Source organism: Prionailurus bengalensis, chromosome A2 (genome assembly GCF_016509475.1).
Source record: "Prionailurus bengalensis isolate Pbe53 chromosome A2, Fcat_Pben_1.1_paternal_pri, whole genome shotgun sequence".
Classification (NCBI taxonomy): domain Eukaryota; kingdom Metazoa; phylum Chordata; class Mammalia; order Carnivora; family Felidae; genus Prionailurus; species Prionailurus bengalensis.
In genome coordinates this window covers 52,663,859-52,689,338 of record NC_057348.1, presented here as the reverse complement: position 1 = coordinate 52,689,338, position 25,480 = coordinate 52,663,859, and the positions used below count along the sequence as shown (strand labels likewise).

The following is a 25,480-nucleotide window of genomic DNA, read 5'->3' as shown; positions in this document are numbered from 1 at the left end:
TTTGGCGCAGGTCACAATCTTACAGTTCGAGTTCAAGCCCCACATCAGGCTCTGTGTTGATGGCTCAGAGCCTGAAGCCTGCTTTAGACTCTGTGTCTCCCTCTCTCTCTGACCCTCCCCTGCTCATGCTCTGTCTCTGTCTCACTCTCAAAAATAAGCATTAAAAATTAAAAGAAAATTAAGTTTATTCAAAAGAGAGAGAGCAAGAGAACTCATGAGCAGGGGAGAGGCAAAGAGACAGGGGAGAGAATTCCAAGCAGGCCCCTCACTGTCAGTGTGGGCCCAACATGGGGCTTGATCTCACGAACCATGAGACCAGGCCTGAGCCAAAACCAGGAGCCGGATGCTTAACCAACTGAGTCACCCAGGCACCCCTGCTAAAACTTTTAAATGGAAGCTTCCCCCTCACACTCCCCAAGGACAGTACATAACGATTCTGTGAGTGTTAGTCTTGCCACATCACTGTCAGAGAGATGTTTAACATGGTAGGTAAGTGAACTGAAAGCGCTGGAAATCCTGGACTTCCATGTCATTTCTCCTAGCTTAATGAACTCTTGACCTGATAGATTGGGTAGCCTTCTTGCTAGCCACTTCCTGGAAAGCTTGAAAAGGACATTGGGAAGACATCCATAACATGTGCCCAAAAAGAGGGAAACACTGCAGCAGTTAACATGATGAAGCCAAGGCAGCTGGCCCTCCCTGTGAGTGTTGCTCTGGCCTCCAACCTCACTCAGAGCCGTGGCAAGGAAAGCCAAGATGCTTGAGGCTAGAGAAAGGCTTCTGAGGAGCAGTGTGGGACAGGGGCAGGAGCATGGACTGCAGGAGGCCTGGTGTTGTCACAGAACTACCATCCTGAGTCCCTTACATCCCTACACTCTAAGAACACACAGGTATTCAGAATTCAGAGGGAACATAGCCAAGATGTCTTTCTTAAGGTTCATACCCGCTCCTCTGGAATTGTGGGCCTGACACTGGTCACAGATACCTGCACAGTAACTTCGGCAAATACGAAGATTCGCCTCCTCCCCTAGCACACATTCCTGGGAACATTAAACCTCAGCTTCATTTTGGTTAATAATGAAAACGCTGGATTAAGATTAACTGCCAACTAGAAAAGAAAAGTGAAAAGGAGAGAAAAAGACACAGAATGTAATAACCTACACATTAATATTTGCTCACCTCTTGAGGCCATGCCCTTTCAAAAGAAATGCTCATCCTTTTGGTTTCCTTCCCTTTTCAACCTCTAAGGATAGAAAGACTTTATGGCTATAATTACGAAGTGAGTCCAGTTAGGAAAGGAGATGGGAATTGCACCTGATTTCTGCTTTAAAGAACGAACAATTAAACACACTTACGGTACCAATCATATAGGACAGTGGCACACAGCTCTCGTTTAATCTTCACTGCCCCTAAAAAGGTATCTTAACTTTTTTCCACCCAAGTGAAGCGCAGAAAGTTTGAGATACTTGTCATTGGTGACACAGTTAGTGGGTAGCGCCGTCTCTGAAGCCAGTGTTCATTTCTTTCTTTAAGGTTTTTTTAAAAAGCTTTAGAGAGCGAGGGAGCATCCAAGCAGGGGAGGGGGCAGAGAGAGAGAGAGAGCAGCTTCTATGTTTAGCCAGGAGCCTGACACAGGGTTTGATCCCACAACCCTAGGATCGTGAACTGAGCCGAAATCAAGAGTTGGATGCCCAAGCCAGTGCCCTTTCTATGGCACAAACCGTATCAAAAAGTCCTGTTATCTCTCAGCCATCTCCGAGCTCCCTTGAACTGGTGCGCTCGCTTAATCAAACCCTACAAACTGTCTGAAGCTGTTGCAGTGCTGTTTTTTTTTCTTTCTAATTTTAAAGTTTTTCTTGCAAACTGCTTGTTCCCTTGATTCACAACATGCAGCTTCAAATTACTTCTAGCCTTTCCAAAAAATCAAACCCACCCTCAAAGGTCAAGAACTCACCACTGCTGAGGCTATTAAGAGGAAAATATTGTGAGATCTGAAGCAATTTCCCCAGAAGAACTTGTCAAATGTCCTGAGCCTGCACGGCAGAGCTGAAGCAAGCACACCGTCTCCCCCAGGGACCCTGGGAGATGGCCCTCTTCTTGGGACTTGCAGTTCTTTTGCACAGAGGGTGCTAGGGTGTCACAGGCCTCATTTTTCAGGTATTAAGTGCCTACTGGAATATTCTCAATAATAGGAAACAGTAAGCGATTAGGCAACAAATGGCAGATGTTAGGAAATACAACTCTTATTCCTCCAGTAGAGCCAAGTGACGCGTGCATGTTTTTGTTTTCTTTGGTACACACGTTACTCTACTGGTAAATCGGTTTGCACTTGTTTATTTTTTAAAGCCTGCTTGCATTATGATTGGAGTCAAGTCTGCCGGGTCAAATTGAACTAACAGAAAATCTAGATAGTGGCCCATAAAGAGCAATATTGGGCTCATGTCCCACGTCTGGGATATGTGAGAGGTATTAACACAACAATAAATAACTTGCCTCAATTCCCACTTTTGTTACCATTTCCCCCTTCAGGGTCCTTCATGAGAGAGCGGATATAAAAGGGAAATGTCAAGTACAACTGAGAACTGGGAGAAACCCAAATTTCCTCTCCCACCTTTATAAATAACATGAAAATATATGCTTTTGCATGGACTTCTATCCCAAGTGGGAGTGCTGACAAAGGTCTTTAAAGTATCCAAATGCTCTACGGAATCCAGAGTCACCTACAAAGACACCAAGGCTGTCTAGAGTCATGAGGACAGGTTTAAGTCCTGACTACAGGCAATGGGACTATTCAGAACAGTCCTCATGGGAGGTGGGTCAGTTATCCCACATATACTGCCATTCCTCAAGACCCTGCTCGATACACACACATGCAAGTACACGGTTCCTCTGATTTGCAAAAACTCGCTACATCTATTCTCCCACTGAGTGCTTACATTTGGCACACTTGCAGCTGTTTCAGGATCACAGACGAAAGGATCACTAAAATTTTCCCATTTTAGTCGGATGGCTATGAAGTCAAGATGTCAAACTTTGGTGTGCACTTTAATCAGCCACTAGAAATTCTAGAAAAGAGAAGCATGCAGTCTTTTCTTCCTTGTGAAGAAAAAAACAACTTTGGGGCACCTGGGTGGCTCAGTTGGTTAAATGTCCAACTTCGGCTCAGGTCATGATCTCATGGTTCGTGGGTTCGAGCCCCGCGTCGGGCTCTGTGATGACAGCTCAGAGCCTGGAGCCTACTTCGGATTCTGTGTTTCCCTCTCTCTCTGCCCTTCTCCTGCTTGTACTCTGTCTCTCTCTCTGTCTCTCTCTCTCAATAATAAACAAACATTAAAAAAAACTTAAAGAAAAAAACTTTAATTTCTATGATAAAAACTTACTTAAAACTAGGGAAGGCCAGGGGCACCTGGCTGGCTCAGTTCGCAGAGCACACAACTCTTGATCTCAGGGTCATAAGTTCGAGCCCCATGTGCAGTACAGAGTTTACTTAAACACACACACACACACACACACACCCCAAAACAAAAAACAAACAAAAAAACTAGGGAGGGCCAGACACTCCAGAATTTATCATCACATAAAATATTTTATAAGTTATAATGACAGCAGCTTTAAGAATAGGATGTTCTCAAACAGTTCTTTCCACATCTTCTATGGCAAAAAAGGCTATGGTGGTAAGTACTTTTAGAAATACCTGGACAGGGTATTGGAAGGCTTTTTAGAAAAAATAAAATGGAGACTCTTAAAAATCCTGCAGGAGAGCAAGCAAAACCCTTCAAAGAACTCATTGCCAAAATGTGTCCTTTAATAAAATGTTAGGTCATCTTTGATGAATCCCAAAGGCCCCTTGTTTTAATATCCTCTAAAAATGATCTTCCAATCTAATAACAAATCAGCGAAAGCATCAACTAAAGCAAAGGAGACAGTAAAAGCTGAAAAAGAAGATCAGCTGAATAAATATTCAGAACACTGAAACGTAACATTCAGTGATAGCCACCACTTATGGCATTTATGGCATAAGGATAAATCACACCTTGGCACTAACAGGCAAAGGGCATCCTGCTGCTGAGCCCTAGTCACCTGTCTGATTGAGTTCCTGCAGGGCAAAGCTATCTTCTTTCTTCCTTCTCCGGTTCTGCTGTTCATTTGTTCACCTACTGAATCGTTACTTTTTTCTGCCATTCAAAACATCTACCTGATCATTTCCTACCATTTACTAAAAACTAGTTACCCCTTCCAAGGTAGGAACATTTCTTGAGTAAAGATGTTTATATAATTCAAGTATAGCAAGTTATATTGAATCATGTAATGTAAGTTTACTATCTTGTCCAGAAGGACATCATCAGAAACTTCAGAGGCTTTTATTCACCTCTGTGTCCTTCAAAAATGTATCATGAATTAGGAGCTTTAATGTCTGCTCACGTAAACTATTATGCCAAGAGTCATTACAATAAACTCATATAAATATATATCTGGGTGTTTTTAGTATTCAGTGTAAACAGTTAGTTATATGTTGTATACAACTTGTCCACGTACAAGCACATACATCCATAAAAAGCTCCCCAAGTTGATGGCTCCCTTATTTCAAAAACCCAGCAGTAACTACCATGATCCGCCCTGCCCCCCCCCTTACTTCCAAAGCTACTGAGGGTGGAGAGAGAAGGGAAGATGTCTCATGAATATCATATATAAATATTTTATGAATATAAATGAATGTATGAAGTATGAACATAAATATAAATTATAAAATACACATATATCTTTATATGAAAAAGGAAGGAACATTAACAGATGATAGTTGGGGCTCTTTGTCCATCAGGAGTCAAATCGATGCACCACCAGAGATGCGAGAACTCTCAGAGCTCTGAGCAGGGTCAGTATCTTCCCTGTCCTAAACATAGTTGGGCCTGAAGAAATGGTGATCAAGAGACCGCACAATCTCAGAGTCATAAAACAAAATCCAGTGGTAAATGAGCTCCTGAATCTCCCTTTACTACAGCTGAGGAAAATGAGTCCCCAGAGAGAGATGGCAACTTTCCAAAGCCATACAAGAGGTCATGGTGGGGCTACTTGCAACATTCATTCCCCAGCGTCTCACCCAGGACAGCTTGGGAATGGCAGCAAAGAAAAACTCATAGTACAAGGGTGCTTTCCTAGGATCCACAGGCATGTTTCTGGGACTTCATGGGAGTCACTGAAATTGTCTGTAAAACTGTGTGTGGCTTTGCATTTTTTATTTTTATTTTTTTCCCCAGAGAAGCAGGGTCTACTGCTCTGGTCACTCTGCACAAGGTCCAGACTCAATGTTAAGAACCACTCTGTCAAGAGATGGGCTTAGGGTGGGGGAGGGGAAAAGAGCCCAAAAGTGAGTGAGATTAATTCCAAACTAATAGGAACCCAGATTTTCAACAATCTGAAGATTATGCTTGGGCCGGGCAGCCAGTGGAACCATGTAAGAACACAGTACTAAACTTTCTGGTCTGGATCATAAAAGGATCCTGTAAGAAAAAAATGTGTTCAAGCAAACTAGGCATGCCTTTGTGACCTCAGGTGACAGGGAGAGGAGTAAGCAGTACAAGCTTTAACTACCAATTAGGACGTCTCAGAAGACCACTGGTCAGAGGTAGCAAGCAAGGCGCAGTTCTCTGGACTCAAGGAGAAGGTTTTGGCAGTACTTGTCATGAGTCATGATGGAAGGTTTCTCAGCTTCTCAAAGCCAGGGCAGCCTTGACCTTCAGTCAGGACTCTCATTGTACCTGCTTGTACAGTGAGCCCAGAGAGGGTTCCACACACCCTGGGTGACCTATTTCAATCACAGGGGTCTTTGTTTTCTCATTTCTGATGTCAACACCAGTCCCAGGAGTGGGCAAAGGCCTTGGTACTTGGTCACAGGGAACTGGATACACGTCAGCCATTGCAATTTCCCTGGGAAACAGAAAATATTTTCCCCACTCTATGGATGAGGAAATTGAAGCAAAGGGAGAAATGTCCAAGGTTTTTCAAGGAGGTGAAGAGCCAAGAGCTCCAAGGTTAGAGCTTGCAGTTACATACTCCATACTGCTTCTGGCTGGATATTCTGTCTCCATTAGGGAACCAAGCAGCTCTGGAGACTGGGAAACACTAGTTGCTAAGCACAAGATGTGAGATACAGCTTATACAACACGACCATGCACATGGAATCCATCACACATTACAACAGAAGACTGGAGGCCTCACTGGGTAAATGAGATAGGGAAAGGGAACCTGGGGGTTACTCATCATTTTCCAAATCAGAGATTTATGTCCCTTTTGGACAGGAGAAGGAAAAGCTGGCTGCAGCCCAGTTTTGAGTAATATTTGCCACTGAGAAGCTGTATGCAAAAATTCCTGGCACAAACTTTGGAGAGCTCTTCTGACTGGGCTCTGGCCAGTCCTTATAAATGACTGAGATTTAAAACCCTATCAAATCAGAGAAGCAGGGAGTATCCTTGATGAAGCACCATAAATCCCTCTCTCGAAAGCTAATTTCAGACATACAATAGGAATGTTCAGAGAGAAAAATTATCTATACATACCTCTATACATAGCAGTTGTCTTTCTTAAGTCAAGAAGGGCAGAGATCAATGGCTAACTGTGGTCTGAGTGGCTGGAATATGGTTGATTATCCTGTTTAACCTTAAATATATTTTCTGATTTTTCTATAATTAAAATAGATTGCTGTGGAATAAAGAATAAAATTAAGAAAGGAAAATATAAGAGCTACTAACTTTGAGTGTCAATAGAGAGCCAAAGCTTTTCTCATCTGACTGACTCATTTAACAAAAGAAGTAAAGGAGGTGGACAGAGCAGGGAGCACCTTGCTTGTGGTCACTCAGGCAGCCAGCAAGGGACTCAGAGCCAAGACCCTGGAAATCCCCTGAATGACTTACTGGCCTCTACACCACCCTGTTGCAGCTGCTGGACTCCTTAGGCTAGGAAACTCCCTATGATTGGTGCTAGATGAGAAACCATTTTAAATGGAATTGTAAAATTCAAAATGGCAGCCTCAAATGCTAGACCAAGTCCACCAGATTCCAACTCAAGAAGAGCTGAAATTGAAATAGCACTCACAAACAGGACAGTCTGTACGGACCTGGGTGTCCAGTGCTCTGTCACAACTGCTGTACTGAACAGCTTCATAAATGTGCCATGTTTTCTTTCTTGTGGCTATTATTCACGCAATCCCCCCCCCCCCCGTCTACAATGCCTTCATCTTGTTCTATCTCCCACGTGTTTCTAGAAATTCCCACTCATCCTTTAACATCAACTCAGAAGTCACTTTCTGCAAGACCACCCCGTTCTCTCCTGTTTGAAAAATGAGTAGGAATATGACACCACAAGAGGATGTACCTTGACTGCAGAGCATATCATGATATGGTTTATATATCACTGCTGGTTTATAGGTCAGTCTCATCCTCTAGACAGCATTCCTTAAAGGCAGTGGCTATTTTTATCATCTTTGTCCACTGCAGGGACTCAAATGGCAGTTGAATAAAATGAATACCAGCTAACAGCCATACAGCAAAACTTTAACCTCTCTTTGCATATCTATGACTTGTCTTTTTTTTTTTTAATTTTTTTCTTTAACATTTATTTATTATTGAGAGACAGAGAGACACAGAGCATGAGCAGGGGAGGGGTAGAGAGAGGGGGAGACACAGAATCTGAAGTAGGCTCCAGGCTCTAAGCTGTCAGCACAGAGCCCAAAGTGGGGCTTGAACTCACAGACCTGAGATCATGACCTGAGCCAAAGTTGGTTGCTTAACCAACTGAGCCACCCAGGCACCCCTATGACTTGTCTTTCTATCCTCTAAAGGGTGCATTTGTAGAATCTCAGGCACCAGATTGCTCAGGGACAGTTTTTTTCTTATACAAAGCTTAAATAGCTAAGCTGAATACTGTTATCTCATGCTTTTTAAGTAACAAGGAAATATGATAGAAGAAAGTTAGGATTATATAATACAAAAAAATCGAATGGTTGGCTAGGAGAAAGGCAAAAAACAAACAAACAAACAAACAAACAAACAAAAACATATAATTTATTCTATGAGGATACCAGCTAACATGTATTATTCCTACACCCCTATCGTTCCTCAAGACACAGAACACAGATGCACACAAAAGGTTAACAGCAATCACTTTGGGAAGTTTAATCATAACCCATCAACAGAAGAGCCTGTGGCAGAGTAAACACCAAAGGTATTATTAGGGTTGCTAATTGCTAATTAAAATCCCAAGATCAGGTTTCTGGGCACATCTTGCTACATCTGTGCAGTGGGCAAGTCCCAGATGGTATGAAAACAAAGAATGGGGCCTGCTTCTTCCTAAAAGGCTATTCCTGCAGTATCACAAAGGTTGTGGGTGGCAGACTGTGCAATAACCACAAGAATATCCACATGCAGTTGCCTCAGGCACAGCCCTGCTCTGGACTACTGATCTGCAACAAGTTTCTAGTCAACTTCTGGGTCCCAGGAACTGGGCTATGGTTGCATAAAACACAAGAAGGTGCTCAGCTTTCTCCTTATAGGCAAAGAAAATAGTCATAATATTCAACATACTGTCCCCCTTCCTCGAGACAGACCGGAAAGTAGGACAAGGGGACTTTCTGAGCTGAAGGAAAACAGTCTATATCTTGATTGAAATGTGGGTTACATACATGTGTACATTTGTCAAAACATAAAGAAGTGTTCTCTCTTAAGATTCATGCATTCCACCGTATATAAATTCCACCTAGGAAATAAGAACCACGCACAAAAATCGAACTCTAATTAGTAGGTTTATTTTCTGCAGTAGTATGGGCTAGCAGTTTTGAACTCCCTTTCTATGGGGCCGCCTGGGTGGCTCAGTTGGTTGAGTGTCTGACTCTTGATTTCAGCTCAGGTCATGATCTCAAAGTTTGTGGGATCAAGCCACACATCGGGCTCTGTGCTGACAGTGAGAAGCCTGCTTGGGCTCTTCTCTCTCTTTCTCTCTCTCTTCCCACCCCCCCCCCAACCTCCCCTGCTCTCTCTCAGAATAAACAAACATAAACACATTAAAAAAACAAACAAACAAACAACTACTTTCTATGTATTCCAGACTTGAGCAAGTGAGTAAATACATCCAGGATAATGACAGCCAGGTTTCTCATCATTGGGGAAGGTAGTTACAAATATAGGAAGGGGAAAATTAGCATCACCAAAGGAGATAAAATACATTATGTGCCTCCTGACACAAAGATATATCATCACATCTTTGGTACCTCTACCAAAAATTCATAACCTGACTCTAATCATAGGGAAACATTAGACAAACCCAAAATGAGAGAAATGCTACAAAATAACTGGCAAAAATATCAAAATATTGAGGTTAAGAAAAACGAAGAAAGGCTAAGGAACTTTTCCAGATTGATATGATAACTAAATTCATGCTCGATCCTGAATTAGATCCTGAATTGGACTGGGAGAAAAAAACAATAAAGAACATTTCTGGTACAAATAACAACATTTGAAATACAGACTGGATTAGATTAGTATTGTGGCAACATTAAACTGCCTGAAACTCCTTTTTCTTAGGAAAATTCACACTGAAGTACAGTGTTTAGTTGGAAAGAACCACAAGGTCTCCAACTTACTCTCAAATTTTCAAGAAAAAGAGAAAGGTGGGGAGGAAGAAGAGAGGAGGGAGGGAGGGTAGTGGGCACATACACGAATGGGGCAAAATAGAAACAATTGGTCAATCTGGGTATAATATAAGGAGGTTCCCTGCACTATTCTTCCAACTTTTCTGTAAGTGTAAAATTATATCAAAATAGAAAGTTACCCCCCCACAAAGACCCTAAGCTTCCCCCCAAAATATTTAGGTGAAAGTTCATAATAACTAATTCAATGTATTATGAGAACTTCTTTTAAGAACATTGGTTTTAAAATTCTATTTTTCCCTCTGGTAGCAATCTACAAAACTTGACTCGGTTCTAAATTCCTTTTTAGAACTAAAAACAACTTGTATAGTTTCAAATACGATTTTTTGAAATTCCAGTGGCAGACATCGTCATTTTAGAAAGTCTTATGATATACGGAAATTGGAACGAAAGCGCCTTTTCACTACCCTCTCCCTCCAGATTCTTCAGTAATTTTTCTGTAAGTTTGAACAGTGCCAAGTTAAAACCAAACAAGATAAGAAATGATTTATGTGTAGATGATTCAGCCTTCCCAGTCACAGAGAGGTATATTTTTCCCCACCTCAGGCCTTATAAAAGGTCTATACATGTATATAAACACGGTAATCAACAGAGCATTATTACTCAGCACTGAGAGCTTATTCTATCTCCCCCATCTTTCTGCCTGCATTTGTATTAAATTAAGACACAAGTGAGGCCTTGGTCCTGGAGGGGGAGGGGGGGAAGCAAAAATATCAAAAACTACCACAGGAAAAAATTACTTCATGGATATCAAAGGAGAATTTTTAAAAAGTCATTTTTAGCCCCAAAGAATCTTTCTGAAACAATAACAACTATGATATGACTCAGTATAAAAATATTATGCTAAGTATGCATTAAGAAAAATTCACATGCACAGAGATGAAGCTGTAATTGGATTTGTCATTTCAAAGTATTAATGTTGGGTTTGCAGATAATAGAGAATGACATTCTCCTAAGCGAATAAAGAAGTTCGCCAAGTAAGTAAAGGCCGTGTTTCTACTGTAAGGAAATACGTGCGCCAGTGAAGCAACCTTTTCAGCACAAAAGAAATTTAATACCCAGACCACATGAAAAGTGATCGCTATGGGAATAGCACAGCTGTTAAAATCCAAGGCAGTTTGTATTAAATCGTCCAACATGTTTATGTAAAGCAGGACTCTCAGAATGACCACCAAGAAGAATTAAGTTTGCTAACAAAAAAGTGATACCTATATTTACTGTAATGCTTACAATAAGTGTGAAAGAAAAATGCAAAGCGATTCTTTCTCAAAGAAAATAAGGGACCTTGGTTAGCTGGTATGCTTGTGATTCTTCACAAACAGTATCTCCAGGACTAACTCAATTAAGAAAGTCAACAAGAAGGAATTGGAGTGCTTGCATTTCACTTACAAAACCCAATTATCTTTATTTCATTGACTAGTCTAATCTGCATAAAGCCACAGAAAATCTTTGGGCACCTGTGCCAAATGATTTCAGTATGAAAATTAATACTGCCAAGTTATTTTGAGACCAATTAACTGAGCCATTCAAAGAAAACAAAATGTGTTCACTATAAAGCATATAATCTTAAACTTGCATTTCTGAAGACAGAAGTGCATGTAGACATCCTTGAGGCCTTGACTTGAACAGACAGAAGATATCTCAAAGAGATGACAAAAAGAATTCACTTATGAGTAGCTAGTGACCAAGTGGTAAGCTTTAAATCTCAACACGGACACTTGGGATGCATAATAATAACACTGCTTAGTTTACTTCATTTTTTATTCTTTTTTAAATTATGGCTCATAATTTTTTTTTAATTTTTTATTTTTTTCATATTTATTTATTTTGAGAGAGAGAGAAAGAGCACTTGTGCACAAGCAGGGGAGGGAAAGACAGAGAGAGAGACAGAGAGAGAGAGAGAAAGACAGAGAGAGAGACAGAGAGAGAGAGAATCCCAAGCAGGCTCCAGTGCTGTCAGTGCAGAGTCCGATACAGGGCTTGAGCTCATGAACCATGAGATCATGACCTGAGCTGAAATCATGAGCCGGGTGCTTAACCGACTGAGCCACCCAGGCGCCCCTATTTTTTGAATTTTTTTTTACTGTTTATTCATTCTTGAGAGAGAGACAGAGCATGAGCATGGGAGGGGCACAGAGTAAGGGAGAAACAGAATCCGAAGCAGGCTCCAGGCTCTGAGCTGTCAGCAAAGAACCCGATGTGGGACTCGAACTCGTGAACCGTGAGATCATGACCTGAGCCAAAGTTAGACACTTGACTGACTGAGCCACCCAGGTACCCCAGTTTACTTTTTGAAGAAAAAAACTGCTCTAAATGTTTAAGCAACAAAAATTAACCAAATTTATCAACATTCTCAAATCTGAGTTAAGTTGTTAGAGAACCTGGTTAGGATTGTGCTTCTCATAGGATATGACCCAAGTGAAGTTTTTTTATTTTTACTTTTGTTATTTTTTTATTTATTTTTGAGAGAGGGACAAAGACAAAGTGTGAGTGGGGAAGGGGCAGAGAGAGAAGGAGACACAGAATCCGAAGCAGGCTCCAGGCTCCAAGCTGCAGCACAGAGCCCAATGTGGGGCTCAAACCCACAAACCTTGAGATTATGACCTGAGCTGAAGTTGAACCCTTAACTGACTGAGCCACCCAGGTGCCCCAAAGTTTTTGTTTTTGTTTTTGTTTTTTAAACCTTATCAACTCAGAGTGGAGGGAATTTCCCTAGAATTCAATCCCTTCCATACTGCCAAATGTAGGCTACGTGGCAAAGAAGTTCTGAATTAGAACTGAGAGGCCAGAGTTTGGGATTAATGATCCCAACTCTATTTTGCATAACGCTTGCACATGAAAGCCTTGTCAATAAGCTTGGGTTTTAAAAACCCAGGTTATATCACTGAGCATCAGAAGGCTTAGAGGCATACAAAAGAAAATTAGCTATAACACACGGTATACAGGCACAGCTAACTTAGACTATATCTAGACCTATTAAAAAATGAGATGTGTGGCACCTGGGTGGCTCAGTCGGTTAAGTGTCCAACTTCGGCTCAGGTCATGATCTCGCAGTTTGTGAGTTTGAGCCCCGTGTCGGGCTCCGCTGACAGCTCGGAGCCTGGAGCCTGATTCAGATTCTGTGTCTCCTCCTCTCTCTGCCCCTCCCCTGCTCATGCTCTGTCTCTGTCTCTCAATAATAAATAAACGTTAAAACAATTAGAAAAAAGAGATGTCATCACTGTAGTTTTGAGATACATCAGCCGTTTCCCATTACAATGGAGGACATACCAGCTCTATTTTTAGAGCCTCTGGAAAGATCAAAGCTGAAGGGGCCCTTTGATGGGCTCCCTATCCAGGCCCCTAATCTCTGTTTATTTTTTGTCATTATGTAGATCTCCAAAAGACACACCACCAGGACTGCCTAGTATCCCCCCTCGTCTGAGTAACACTTAAAAATTGCTCTATGATGGTCCATGCAAAGGAGGAACCTCAGGGGAAGAACAAAACCTACTGAAGTTCATATTCAAGCCGAAAATTAACATGATGCAAGTATCGATACAGAACTGTATTATCTAATTCAGTCTCTCTTTGTACACTATAAATCAAACTTTCTCAGGCTGGTTTCTCTGTGAGAATGAATACAGATAAGCAACACCTAGAAAATCCTTTCCAGTTTTTTAGACCCCACCCCTCCCTGCTGAAAAGTTCTCAGTTGGTTTCAGTGCCTCTGGCTGGTACAGTGATGGGCTCAGTTTTAAAACAAAGTCCCTCAAATGCAGAGTGACTTACTTTGGAAGAACAAGCTGTACATTTGTCAAATGCCAGGCTGACAGGAAGGACATTATCAAATCGTGACAGAAATCCCCGGATCTAAAAACAAAACAAAACAAAACAATTCACATCAAGCTCAGAACGCCCATACCTGTGAAACGTATTTGTAGTTTCTGACAAGAAGTGGCAAACAATATGGTGGTCCTGATACAGATTACTAGCAAAAATAAAGTTCGGCATAGAGATTTTCCCCTGTACCACAATCAGTTTGAGGAAGAACTGTATCATATCCTTTATTACATTAGGAGCCGGGGCCTACAAACTTTTCATGTATGTGAGACCTAAAAACACCAAAATACAAAATGAAAGCAGTAAACTGTAAAGTATTGTTGTAAGAAATGTCTTAAAAAATTTAACAGATCAACTAGTTTAATGATGGCTCACCTCTCACATGCAAGTTATAGTGAATTTTGGTAAACTTGAGTATCTAGGGTATGATAGTGGGTGGGGTGTCACAGGTGAGAAGGCCTGGGGACTTTCCGAGGCAGAGAAGGTGTTAAATATATATCCAGTTATTTGCTTGACTTGAAACAGACAGGGATTAAAAAAAAAAAAAAAAAATCACCAAATTTATGGGGAAACAGTGCCACCTTGAGCATAAACTTCTAGACTACAACTGGCTGCCATTTTAAAGGATATCCACTATAAGTAACCAGGTTCCATAAACTATGATTTAAGTCATTTATTGAGAACATTATACCTCTCTAGAACTATACTTACACCAAAAGGAGAGTTTTAAACTGTTGTGTATATCATTAACATATTATTACAAAAAACATGAATGGTAAACTCTGAAGTGTCCACAGGACTCAGCATTTATAATAAGTCAGACAACATGAATCCTCTCATGAGTTAATTTATTTCATCTTCCCAACTGCCCCCATTTTATGTTGATAAAACCCAGGCTCAGAAAGGTGAAGCAACTTGGCTCAGGAAAACAGAAAGTGGCAGAGCTAAGATTCAAAAGTAGGAGTCTTGACTCCAAACGTGGCCCTGCCCCCTACTCTCCTACCTCACCCCCTCCCTCCCTTTCTCTCAGGGTATCACAGGTTTGTTTTCGATATTAGGTCTCAACACAAATCAACAGTGTCACCTGAAAAGAGCAAAAGGACCAAGCCTCACCTTTCCTGCCTTTAGCCACCCTACCCACACTCACCCCAAAAGAAAAATAAACAAAACCTGACAAACTCTTTAAACAAACAGACTTCCTGTTGCAATGTGATAACTCCACCTTCATGCCCACACTGCACCTGTCTAATTTCATGTTCATACTGGAAAATCGAAATGGCCATGACAATCTTTCAAATACCCTTAATGATGCAATCCAAGATCAAAAGACCATTTGGTAGAAATGATAAATTAGATAGCTGAGATTAGTTAGATGGCCTCATTGCGAACCTGTGAAAATGTGACAATCTTCTAGTTCTTTCAGTCTCAGGAATGTGGGTGACCATTTCACCATACAGGACTGGAGGCACAATCGGGGTCTTAAGTTTGCTATTCAGGATACCAAAACAGGAGACATCAAACTTCTAGAAAAGACTTTTGAAGTAGGTCATAAATGGGAATGCTGAGATCCTATGAGATCAGCAAGTTACAGGCTTAAAAGAATTCTCATAGTGAGCCTTCTCACACCTCAATTCCTTTTATATTAAATTCACTTAAGGAAAAATGTTATCATATTTTGCATATTTTCCATTAAAGTATTCACTGATACAGCCTATATTACTGCCTCCATATGGGCTTCATGGAAAGATTTTCTTCATTCTTTTTTCTCCTACAACTAATATCTAGTTTTACATTGTACAAAGAAATATTGGCAATTTTCTCTGCTAAACTGTCTCATGATTGCAGATGGAAGGTGAAAGCTTTGAAGGTAAGAGAGACAGAAGACCAAGCAGGAAGGCAGGCAGGAAAGGAAAAAATAAAAACAAAAAACACAGGTGGTGAGTAACAGAAGAAAAAGAAACCAAAATGAATGGACTGGCCAAGCATGGGCCCACACACTATTGTTTAGCACCCCCAGACAGCTCTTTACTAGGAAACTGTGATTCATTTTCTCAGGAAATGAAGTAAAAATAACATCTGTGTATGAGGCCTTTCAAATTCACCAAGCTGGTATCAGAAGGCCCAGGGCTCAATCAATTAGTTTCAGGTAATTTTAAAAAGGAAAACCTTCTCAAACCAATTGCATCAGACTCCTAATGGTTATCTCCACAGGTGAGCTCTCTCCCTTCCATTTAATGCAACATTCTGCCATTGCTTAATTTTTCCAATACACAGCTCCAAGATGTGTCACTTTTTATTAATTTTCTACAGCAGAAAATTCGTTATGCTGGCATTCAAGATTCCACCCCCACCCCACTCATCTGTCCCATCCTGCCTTTCCAGTTATGTCTTAAATTGAAACTTCTCACTGGCCCCGTATAACTATCAAGCTGAACTTCCAAAGACATTCCTGAGTTCCTGACCTCATCTTAGGCTGAATTCTGTGACTCAGAACTCTTCCTTTTGGAAACAGCTACAAAGCCAAGTCTTCAACTTCCTTAAAAGCCACTCAATGCAAACACACCTCTTTCATAAATCCTCAATCTACCTACGCCAAGCATAGAGACAATGTTCCATCATCTGGAATCCTTCCTTTTGATATTTACCACTAAATACCTTCCGTTAGTTATTAAAAAAAAAAACAAAAAACAAAAACAAAAAACAGCATGTTAGTGGGATATAATTCATGTACCATAAAATTTATCTTTTTAAAGTATACAATTCAGAGGCTTTTAGTATATTCATGGAATAATTATCACCAATATCTAATTTCAGAACATTTCCATCACCCCAAAAAGAAACCCTGAACCTATAAACAATTAGTGCCCATTCTTCACTTTCCCCAGGAAACCACTAATCTACTTTCTATTTCTACTGATTTGTCTATTTTGCTTATTTCCTAGAAAGGGATCATACAAGACTGGCTTCTTGTTCTTAGCATGTTCTCATGCATTTTACATCAAGTATCTGTACGTCATTCCTATTTATTGCCAAATAGTATTCTGTTAAATAGATACACCATATTTTGTTTATCCATTCATCAGTTGAACATTTCTTTTGGGTATCTACAAAATTGGGCAGATACAGTAACTCCAATTATTTTAGGAATTAATGAGTCACATGGTAACTATATGTTTAACATTTTAAGGAACTGCCAAACTCTTCCCAAGTGACTGTACCATATTACATTTCTGACTTCAGGGTCAACACCTCATACGGTCTCTTTGAGTACAGCCATCCCAGTGAGTCTGAAGTGGCAGCTCATTGAGGTTTGGTCTGCATTTCTATAATGACTAATAATGTTGAACATTTTTCCATGTGCTTCTTGACCATGTATATAGCTTCTTTGGAGAAAAGACCATTCAAATTCTTAGCCAAATTTTAAACTGGATTTTTTTATTGTTGAATTTTAAGAGGTTTTTTTTTTTTTTTTAATATATTCTGGATAGAAGTTTCTTTTCACATAAGATTTGCAAATATTTTCTCCCCTTCTGTGGGTCGTCTTTTCACTTTCTTGATGGTGTCCTGTGAAGCACAAGACTTTTTATTTTCATGAAGTCCTATTTATTTTTTCTTTGGCTGCTTTGTCTTATGGTGTCATATAGAAGAGGCCATTGTCTGACCCAAGGTCATGAGGATTATTAAGTTTTCTTCCAGTTTTACAGTTTTAGCTGTTATATTTATGTCTATGATCAGAGTTAACTTTTGTACATTAAGGGTCCAAATTCATTCCTCTGCATGTACAAATCCAGTTGTCCCGGCATTTCATTGACAACTCTTCTTCCCCAGTTGAATGGTCATCAAATGACCACACATGTAAAGGTTCATTTCTGGACTCTCAATTCTATTCTGTTGGTCTATAAATCTATCCTTATGATAGTACAACACTGTCTTGATTATAGTAGCTTTGTCATCAGTTTTGAAATTGGGGAAGTGCGAGCCTTCTAATTTTGTTCTTCTTATTCAAGATTATTTTGGCTAGTCTGGGTCATTTGTCTTTGAGTTTTAGAATCAGCTTGTGTGCTACTATTACTTAAAAATATTTTTTTATTTCTCTTGCTTTTAGAGGGCAAGACACAGGTTGAACTATATACATTTGCCCACGGCGCAGTGATATGCTTATAAGAGAGACTGCATATTATTATGAAATGAATGACAAAAACACAAAAATCCCAAAGCCTATCAAATTATTCATATCTGAACTATACACAGAAAACAAGTCCCAGACAGACCACAAGAAAAACTCCAACTTAGCACCATTTACATTTTCCAGGCAATTTGAAGCCCTTCCCCATCAACAATGCTTTAAATCCCTAGTATTAAAAATGCACTGAGCTTCCACAATATGCTCTGCATTCCCTCAAGCTTACAAGAAATGTGTAAAATTTAAAGAGCAGAGGTTGCTACTTAAAATTTTAGCCCCTTCCTTAGACATGCACAGAAATTGCAGAGAAATCTAAAATCCAGGTACCCTAGGCAAAATCCTTATAAATATTTTCACACCTATTTAAGAAGCAGTCCTCAATTCACAATCCAAGAAGTTTATAAAGATTTGTCCTTTGCTTAGGCGGAGAAAAACTCACCATCACCTTCCTACTTAAGAAGTGTGCCTACTTAGAAGGTATAGGAAGCATTATGCTCATTCAGCATTTTTCTGAATTTGCCCGATAAGAAGAATCCCCTGGGCCTTGATTCAAAAGGCCTGGAGTAAGGCCTGAGGATCAGTATGCTTAACAAGAGCCCCCAGGTGATTCTCATCAGGCAAGCATGTGAAACAGGGGCTTTCGGTTACCAACCTTATTCACACCTTCCTGTGGTTGGCTCTAAACACTCAACATCTCCTGTTAGATGTCAGAAAACAGATGGAAGCATTTAGCAAAGCTCTCATTCTTTCCATGTTTTCTAAAGATAGCACCACCACACCTCATTTTGCCCACATCCCAAATAATGTTCAAATGAAAAGGCTTTATAAAATGATATTAAAGTCATTCCCCCATCCACATGGGAACTAATAAGTAAGGCCTCCCGACACTGCTCAAGGTAAGTTCTCTAACTTTGGGGACTGCACACAGTTTACTGTCACCTCTTAGTCTATTATTAGTATTTGCTGTCAATCTTTCCTTATGGGGGTGGGGCAGGCATTAAAGAACTATTTTTAAAGATTTAACTCTACCTATAAATAAAAACAATGAGCCCATGACAGAAAACAGAAGAGCAAACAACAACAAAAAATAACCCATACTCCAACAGGATATTTACTCCCATTTTCGTATTTAAACAAAAAATTTAAATATTTAACTTCCTTTTAAATCACCTCCTCTGAATACTGAGGGGGAAAGTGCTAATTTTACAAACACACATAGGCCTCTCCACCTAGCTTTCAGGCTAGTAAGAGCAATTCCTTAGAGGGGCCAAACCTTGCCTGCTTCCCTGCACATTTTATTTTTTAAGTTTATATTGTTTTTTTCCTCTCAAAACAGAAAAGAATAAGGAAAAAATTTAAATGGCCCATATGGTAATAGATCTGTGGATGCCTAGGACTGAGGGTGGGGATATTAACCAAGTAAAGGCACAAAGCAAATTCTGGGGGTGATTGGGAATGTTCTGTATCTCACTTGGAGTGGTAGTGGTTATATACGAGTGGAGTGTATGCACTCAAAATTCATTAAAATGCACACTTAAATGAGCATACATAAATTATACCTCAAGGGGCGCCTAGGTGGCTCAGTTGGTTGGGCGTCCGACTTAGGCTCAGGTCATGATCTCACAACTCATGAGTTTTAGCCCCGAGTTGGGCTCTGTGCTGACAGCTCAGAGCCTGGAGCCTGCTTAGGATTATGTATGTATGTATGTATGTATGTATGTATGTGTGTGTCTCTCTCTCTGCCCCTCCCCCACTCACACAGTCTCTCAAAAATAATAAACATTAAAAAAATAAATTATACCTCAAAAGGGTAAATTAAAAAAAAAAAACAGTTTATAATCTTAACATTTTCAGAACAGTTCAGAAGGGCACAAAGGAAAATTATAAGTCCGTATTGCCCCCCAGTCTCCCATCCTCAAAATAATCTCCAGCTTCAGTTTTCTGCATTGCCTTCTAGGAAAAAAAAAAAAAAAATCACACACAAACCATCTCTAAGAGGTATCACTGCTACCCCCTGAATCCTTAAAGGCCCACCTGGGAATGACAGAACCTAGAAGAAACACAATCCACTGTGGTTTCTTGGCTCCCTTAGTTCTCATGGCCCACAGGCCCCAACAAGGTTCGTGAAAGCAGCCTGAGGTGAAATCCCCAGGTCAAATCCTAGTGAGGCGCTTGGTGGTGTTTGCATTTGGCTGACAGGGCCTAGTGAGCAGGACAGGCTCCCCTCATCAGCAAGAGTAAAAACCCGCCAGGAGATATGCAAAAGCCTCAGAGCAGGGCCTTTAAACTCTCTTTGGCCTCCCTCCTGGGCGGTCCCAGCAGCACAGTGGGTGATCGCAGCCCAAATCATTAGGCACACCTGTGCATGCCTAATTAGCTCCATAGGCGCACAGGCAGAACACGAGCTTAGGCTGGAGGTGTGTGCTAGGGACAAGGTGTCCTTCTGGAAACCGAACTCATGTTGATGGGAGCACAAAACTCAAAGGCATGTTCAAAGAGCAGGATTTGGTCTGCGTTAACTTGACGAGAATTGTGTTTTGTCCCATAGGATGACACCGAGAAGCCATTTATTTTTAATAGACTGAAGCTGTGGTTCTCAAATGCCTAATGTCTCTGGAGACTGTCACTCAGTGGATCTGGAAGGGGGCCGGGAAATATAATTCTGAAATGGCTCCCAAGGTGACTCTGAGGCACAGCTGGACATGGGAACCCCTGGATTAGGCGGTCTTCCACATAAAGGCCAGCTAATATATATACAGTGTGTGTATGTATGCATGTGTGTGTGTGTATATATATATGTATATACATGTACGTATACACATATACATATATGTAGTGTATATATATATACATACATGTATTAACATATATATATGTGTATATATATATGGCTAGTCTATACCCAGACCCACTTAGATCTCCTCCAGTCCATTCTCCAGGCAGCAGCCAAATCTTACCATGGTATATCCAGCTCATGACTTTCCACTGTTTTGGGGTGAGGGTCCAGGCCTTTCAAATGGCCCAGGGGATCCCTGACTGCTTCCCCTCAACCTTATTTACTGTGCTTTCCTAGCTCTGTTACTGGCATGCCCGTGGCCCTGCAGGGCCTCAAACTCACCAAGCATCTTTCTCACCCATCTTCTCTGCCTCTCCTGTCCCTCCCCTACAGTGCTTAACCCCTCTCCTTTCTCTCTTCCACGAAAACAGCTGCTCCCTCTCCACCTTGCAAGCTGTGCGGGAAGGCATGTCCTGGAATAACATGGAAAACAGGAAGAGAGGGAATACCATCCCTGTGCCCTGTGCTCTTGGGTGTTTTTGCACACTTATCTCAATGTACCCTCACAACTTTCTCAGGGAAGTAGCATCACTTGCCCAAGGTTCCACAACCACTAAATGGCAAAGCCAGGATTCGGAGTTCTGTTCCTTCTGGCTCCAAAGCTTGGGGAAGACAGCTGCAGAGCATGGGGGAGGTTAAAAAAAAAAAAAAAGGAAGAAGGAAAAAGAAGGCCATAGGAATTAAAACAAACAAACAAACAAACAGTCCTATAAAACCCAAAAACACAATACCTAGATAGGGGCTATCAGGGCCTGGGTAAATGAAATTATCTTCAGTCGTTTATGCCCAGTTGGCTACAAAGTCAGTAGATCAGGAGAAGAAAGGGGCCCCTTCCATTCTGGGCATCACTGGCAGTGTGTATGCCAAAACTGAGTGAAATCAGCCTGAGCTCCAAGCCCACCTTGCCTCGATGGGGAGCAGGGACCCAACGCCCACAGACAAATAGCCACTCTGAGGAGGCGCAGCACAGCCACAACGGAACCTGCTGCCTTGACTTCACACCAGTTTCCGGCAAGCCTGGCAGTACTTCTAGAGCTTGGAGTTTGAATAAATAAAAATGAACTCCAAACTCCAAGAGCTCACTCTTGGATGCTGAAAAGAGTCTTAATCAAAATAAATGTCAAAATGGGGAGTTGAGCAATTGCAAAACCCCAGGCACAGCACAGTCATCTTCATTTCAGACAATGGCGTCGGCGACTCCCAAAGATCCACCTCTCCTTATCAAACTGGAGTCACCGAGGGACAGAAGAACTGAGCTGGAAACGAGCCAGCATCATTCTTAGAAAAATCCTGCAGAATGGAGCTGGCCAGTCTTTGCAACCCTTCCCAACACACTCATTGCTTCCAGAGTTTTATGAAGATTCTTTGTAACTTCCTTTTTAGCAGACCACAGAAGCTCCCATTTTACCATTTTAATTAAAAGCGAAAGAGAAAGATAAAACCAACATTTACAAGTGTCCCTGATGTGCCCGGAACTGTGCTTGATAAATGTGATGTAATCTGTATGTTAATTCCAGGAGTATATTATATAATTATCCCCATTTTTTTTAAACATTGAAGTGACAATCATGTTTTTAAGTTTATTTATTCATTTTGAGTGAGAGAGAGAGAGAGAGACAGAGACAGAGACAGAAAGGGCAAGGGAAGGGCAGAGAGAGAGGGGAGAGAGAATCCCAAGCAGGTTCTACACTGTCAGCATAGAGCCCAACACGGGGCTCAAACTCATGAACTGTGAGATCATGACCTGAGCTGAAATCAGGAGTGGGACGCTCAACCAACTGAGCCACTCAGGTGCCCCATGATTATCCCCATTTTACTGGTATAAAATATGAAATTCAGAGAGGATTGGTAACCTGTCCAAGGCCACATAGTAACAAGTGATGAGAGCTGCCGCAAATCCTTTTGTAATAGGAGCTAAAGAATGGATGGATGAAAATGAAATTAAGACGCAAACGCAGGATTCTAATTGGATCTATATGATCACAAAGCCTTTGGGCTGCCTCCCACGTGGGACCTCTCAAACAGGACGGCTTCATCAGGTGAGCAAAACTCATAGGGCACAAATAACATCCTTGAACTGGTAAACTTATGCCCCAGTCCTCTGGGACAAGAGATGCTAAGGCACATCTGAGCTCTGGCACCAGGTGTACTTCATCCCCTCCGTCATGCACCAAGTAAGGCCAATCCCTGTCTCTTCTTCTAGGGCCCCACACAGAAAGCACGGATATTGTCAGACCTTGTACCAGATCCCTCTTTCTATTCAGGGGCCTCCAGCTGGAACCAGGTCCTACCACATCCAAATAGTGTAGGGTATATCCACAACCTTAGAGGACTCCAAAAGCAAAAGGGGATAAACACTGGGTGACCTTGTGCCAGTTACTGAACTTCTGTGAACATCATGGTGCCTGGCACAGTGTTTGGAAATCATCTGCTGATGGGAGAGCTGAATGGAAGGGGGTCTGGGAGGATGGATAGGTCACAAACCACAACATCTGATATAGAGAAACACCAGACATTTAGACTGTCCCTTCTTCCTGCCATTCCCATTATCATCAATCGGACGGGTATAGAAACAGTGGGGGAAGGAGACTCCCTTTCTTGGGCTACCTCTCAGGAAATGGGCTTTTATTGCTTATCTTCTTAATCTCTTTCTTCAGCAGTCAGTCCATCCATATCCCCAGAGGCACACTGCAATAAGCATTTCCGAGCAAAGGGAGCTTATTAAAAGCTAAAGGCCTGAGGATTTGTGGGGGCACAGCCTGTGCAGACAGGCCAAATAACTAGCAGCCCAAGGCATAGCTAGCGACCCCAGCTCTCTATCACACTTGTCTCCGAGATTTCCCAGGCCAGGTCTCTCTCCCAGGGTCCTGCCCTAGTTTGGGCTTTGTTCTGCTTTTCTGAAAGTAATTAAAAGAAAGAATTCAAGAGCCCAAGAGAACCATGGGGTTGGCAAGTCCAAACCCCTAGGAAGGGCATACATATTCACGGTCTTTATTCATCAGTACTTGAGAGCCAAGAGTACATTCACCCAAAGACAAAAAATGTGAACTGCCTGGTCCACAAGTGGGATAAGAGCTGACTGCTATATTAATGACTGTGGTGTTTGGACGACTACTGGACTGCCACCTTGTTTTTCATTTTCTGACAGAGGTCCAGTCAAATGATCAGCAGCTCCACAGGCTGCCAATTTCCGTCACTTCCCAGAGATATCAGGAGTGGCCTATACCTTTTTTTTTTTTTTTTAATAACTCAGCTACCACCCAGGAGCCAGGAAAAGACAACTTTTTTTTGTTTGTTTGTTTTTAAGATCCCACTTGATGGGAAGCAAAAGGAATAACACTATGCTAAGATCTGCAATGAAAAAGTTTTCTCTACAAAAGAAGCCAGGCTCCAAAGAGGACACTATATTATTTCTTTTACAGAAAGTCCAAAATTAGACAAAGGTGTCCCATGGTGTTAAGAGTCAAGAGATGCTTGCCTGTGTGTAAGAAGGATGCAATAATAATTGGAAGAAGCACAAAGGGGGCTTTGGGGATGCTTGATAACATTTTATTTTGATCTTTGTGCTGGGTACATAAATGGTGCTTACTTTGTGATAATCCAAGTTGTATACTTAATGATTTGTATGAGTTGATGCATTTTATACATCAATAAAATGATGATTTAAATTGCCAAAATCATTGTCTTTACAGACAGAAAGAGGGCTACACTTATTGCTGGCTGCTTGCAGAATCCCGTTCGTGTACACTGGGCCAGACACTTTTAAAAAAGAATAAACCCGTAAGCCTATTTTCTTACCTTCAAATGGTTTTCTCATGGTTTTCAAAATCAATCAGAGGTTACCCCCCCCCCCCCCCCCCCACGCCGGGCTGACTACCTACCACTCCATGTCAGAGCCTAATCAAGCCTTTTCCTGCACTTGGCCAATCTCTGGCTGGGCCAAATTCTGCCTGTGGTCCCACGGGCAGATCAACTAAGTAATCCTCATGCCTCCCCAGTCTGACATGGAGAGCAGAGACACAGAGCCCACAGGCTAAGTTAAGCAACTTTCTCCAGATTACACAATGAGCTGCTGGTGGGGGGCCCTTGTGATTCCTGTCCAAGGGCTATCACTTTTCTACTACAGCTCCTTCACAGGGGCCAATTAGCACACACTCTCCTTTGGGGAACAAAAAAAGGAGCCCAGGGAACTCACGGGTTGTTCTTTGTATGCAAAGCACACAAAAGGGGTTTACTAAGTTCCTATCCAAGAGGAAATCTGAAGAGCCAGGAAAAGGAGGAGGGAAGTGCTGAGTCTGCAGCAGGGCATTGCAACACAGCCCAGTGTTTTTGTGGAAACGATGTTCTCCTAATCAAAACACAGTTGCATAAATGGACTTACTCCACTTAAAAAAAAAAGAAGAAGAAATTTAAAGCCTATAAATAGGAACCACACAACCCTGATTAATTTTAAAGTTCTTTCTCCACTGTCTTTTTTAGATAGTAGCTAAAAATAAAGGCTTGAAACTTGAAATAATGTAAGCAACTAATCACCCACAAGCACTGGGCTTTTTCCATATATGGCTGGGTTATTCTTCAGCCTTTGAAAAGACCAAATGAAGAGATGGCCAACAACCAAAATAATCCTTCAGACATTTGAAAACGAGGAGAAAGAACTAGAAGAGTCGGTGAATGACAAACAATTGTGAGGCTCAATGGGGGTAAATGACACTGAGAGGGATTAGTTGCCATAGTACTTCAAAAACATGGGCACATGCATTTTGACGCTGGACCCCTTCAATAAAGGGACTGTTTTGCCCTCTGGCCTCAGCACTGAGAAAACTACAACCACCGTGATTTAACATAAAGGACTTAAAGAAGGAAAGAAGTGCAGGGGCATGACTGAAAATTTAATTAAGGCCCTTCTCAGTACGAGATCTACAAAGAAGATGAGGGCACATCT

General features: G+C 41.4%; 1 protein-coding gene across 3 annotated transcripts in view; it reads right to left on the bottom strand.

Moving 5' to 3' along the window:
* Positions 1–25,480, bottom strand: part of ATG7 (autophagy related 7) — a 247,227-nt gene that overhangs the window by 152,572 nt on the left and 69,175 nt on the right. For all 3 annotated transcript variants that reach the window (XM_043588131.1, XM_043588132.1, XM_043588133.1), the window contains one exon: positions 13,469–13,549. In XM_043588131.1, coding sequence (XP_043444066.1) covers positions 13,469–13,549 — 81 coding nt within the window. The remainder of the gene's footprint in view (positions 1–13,468; positions 13,550–25,480) is intronic.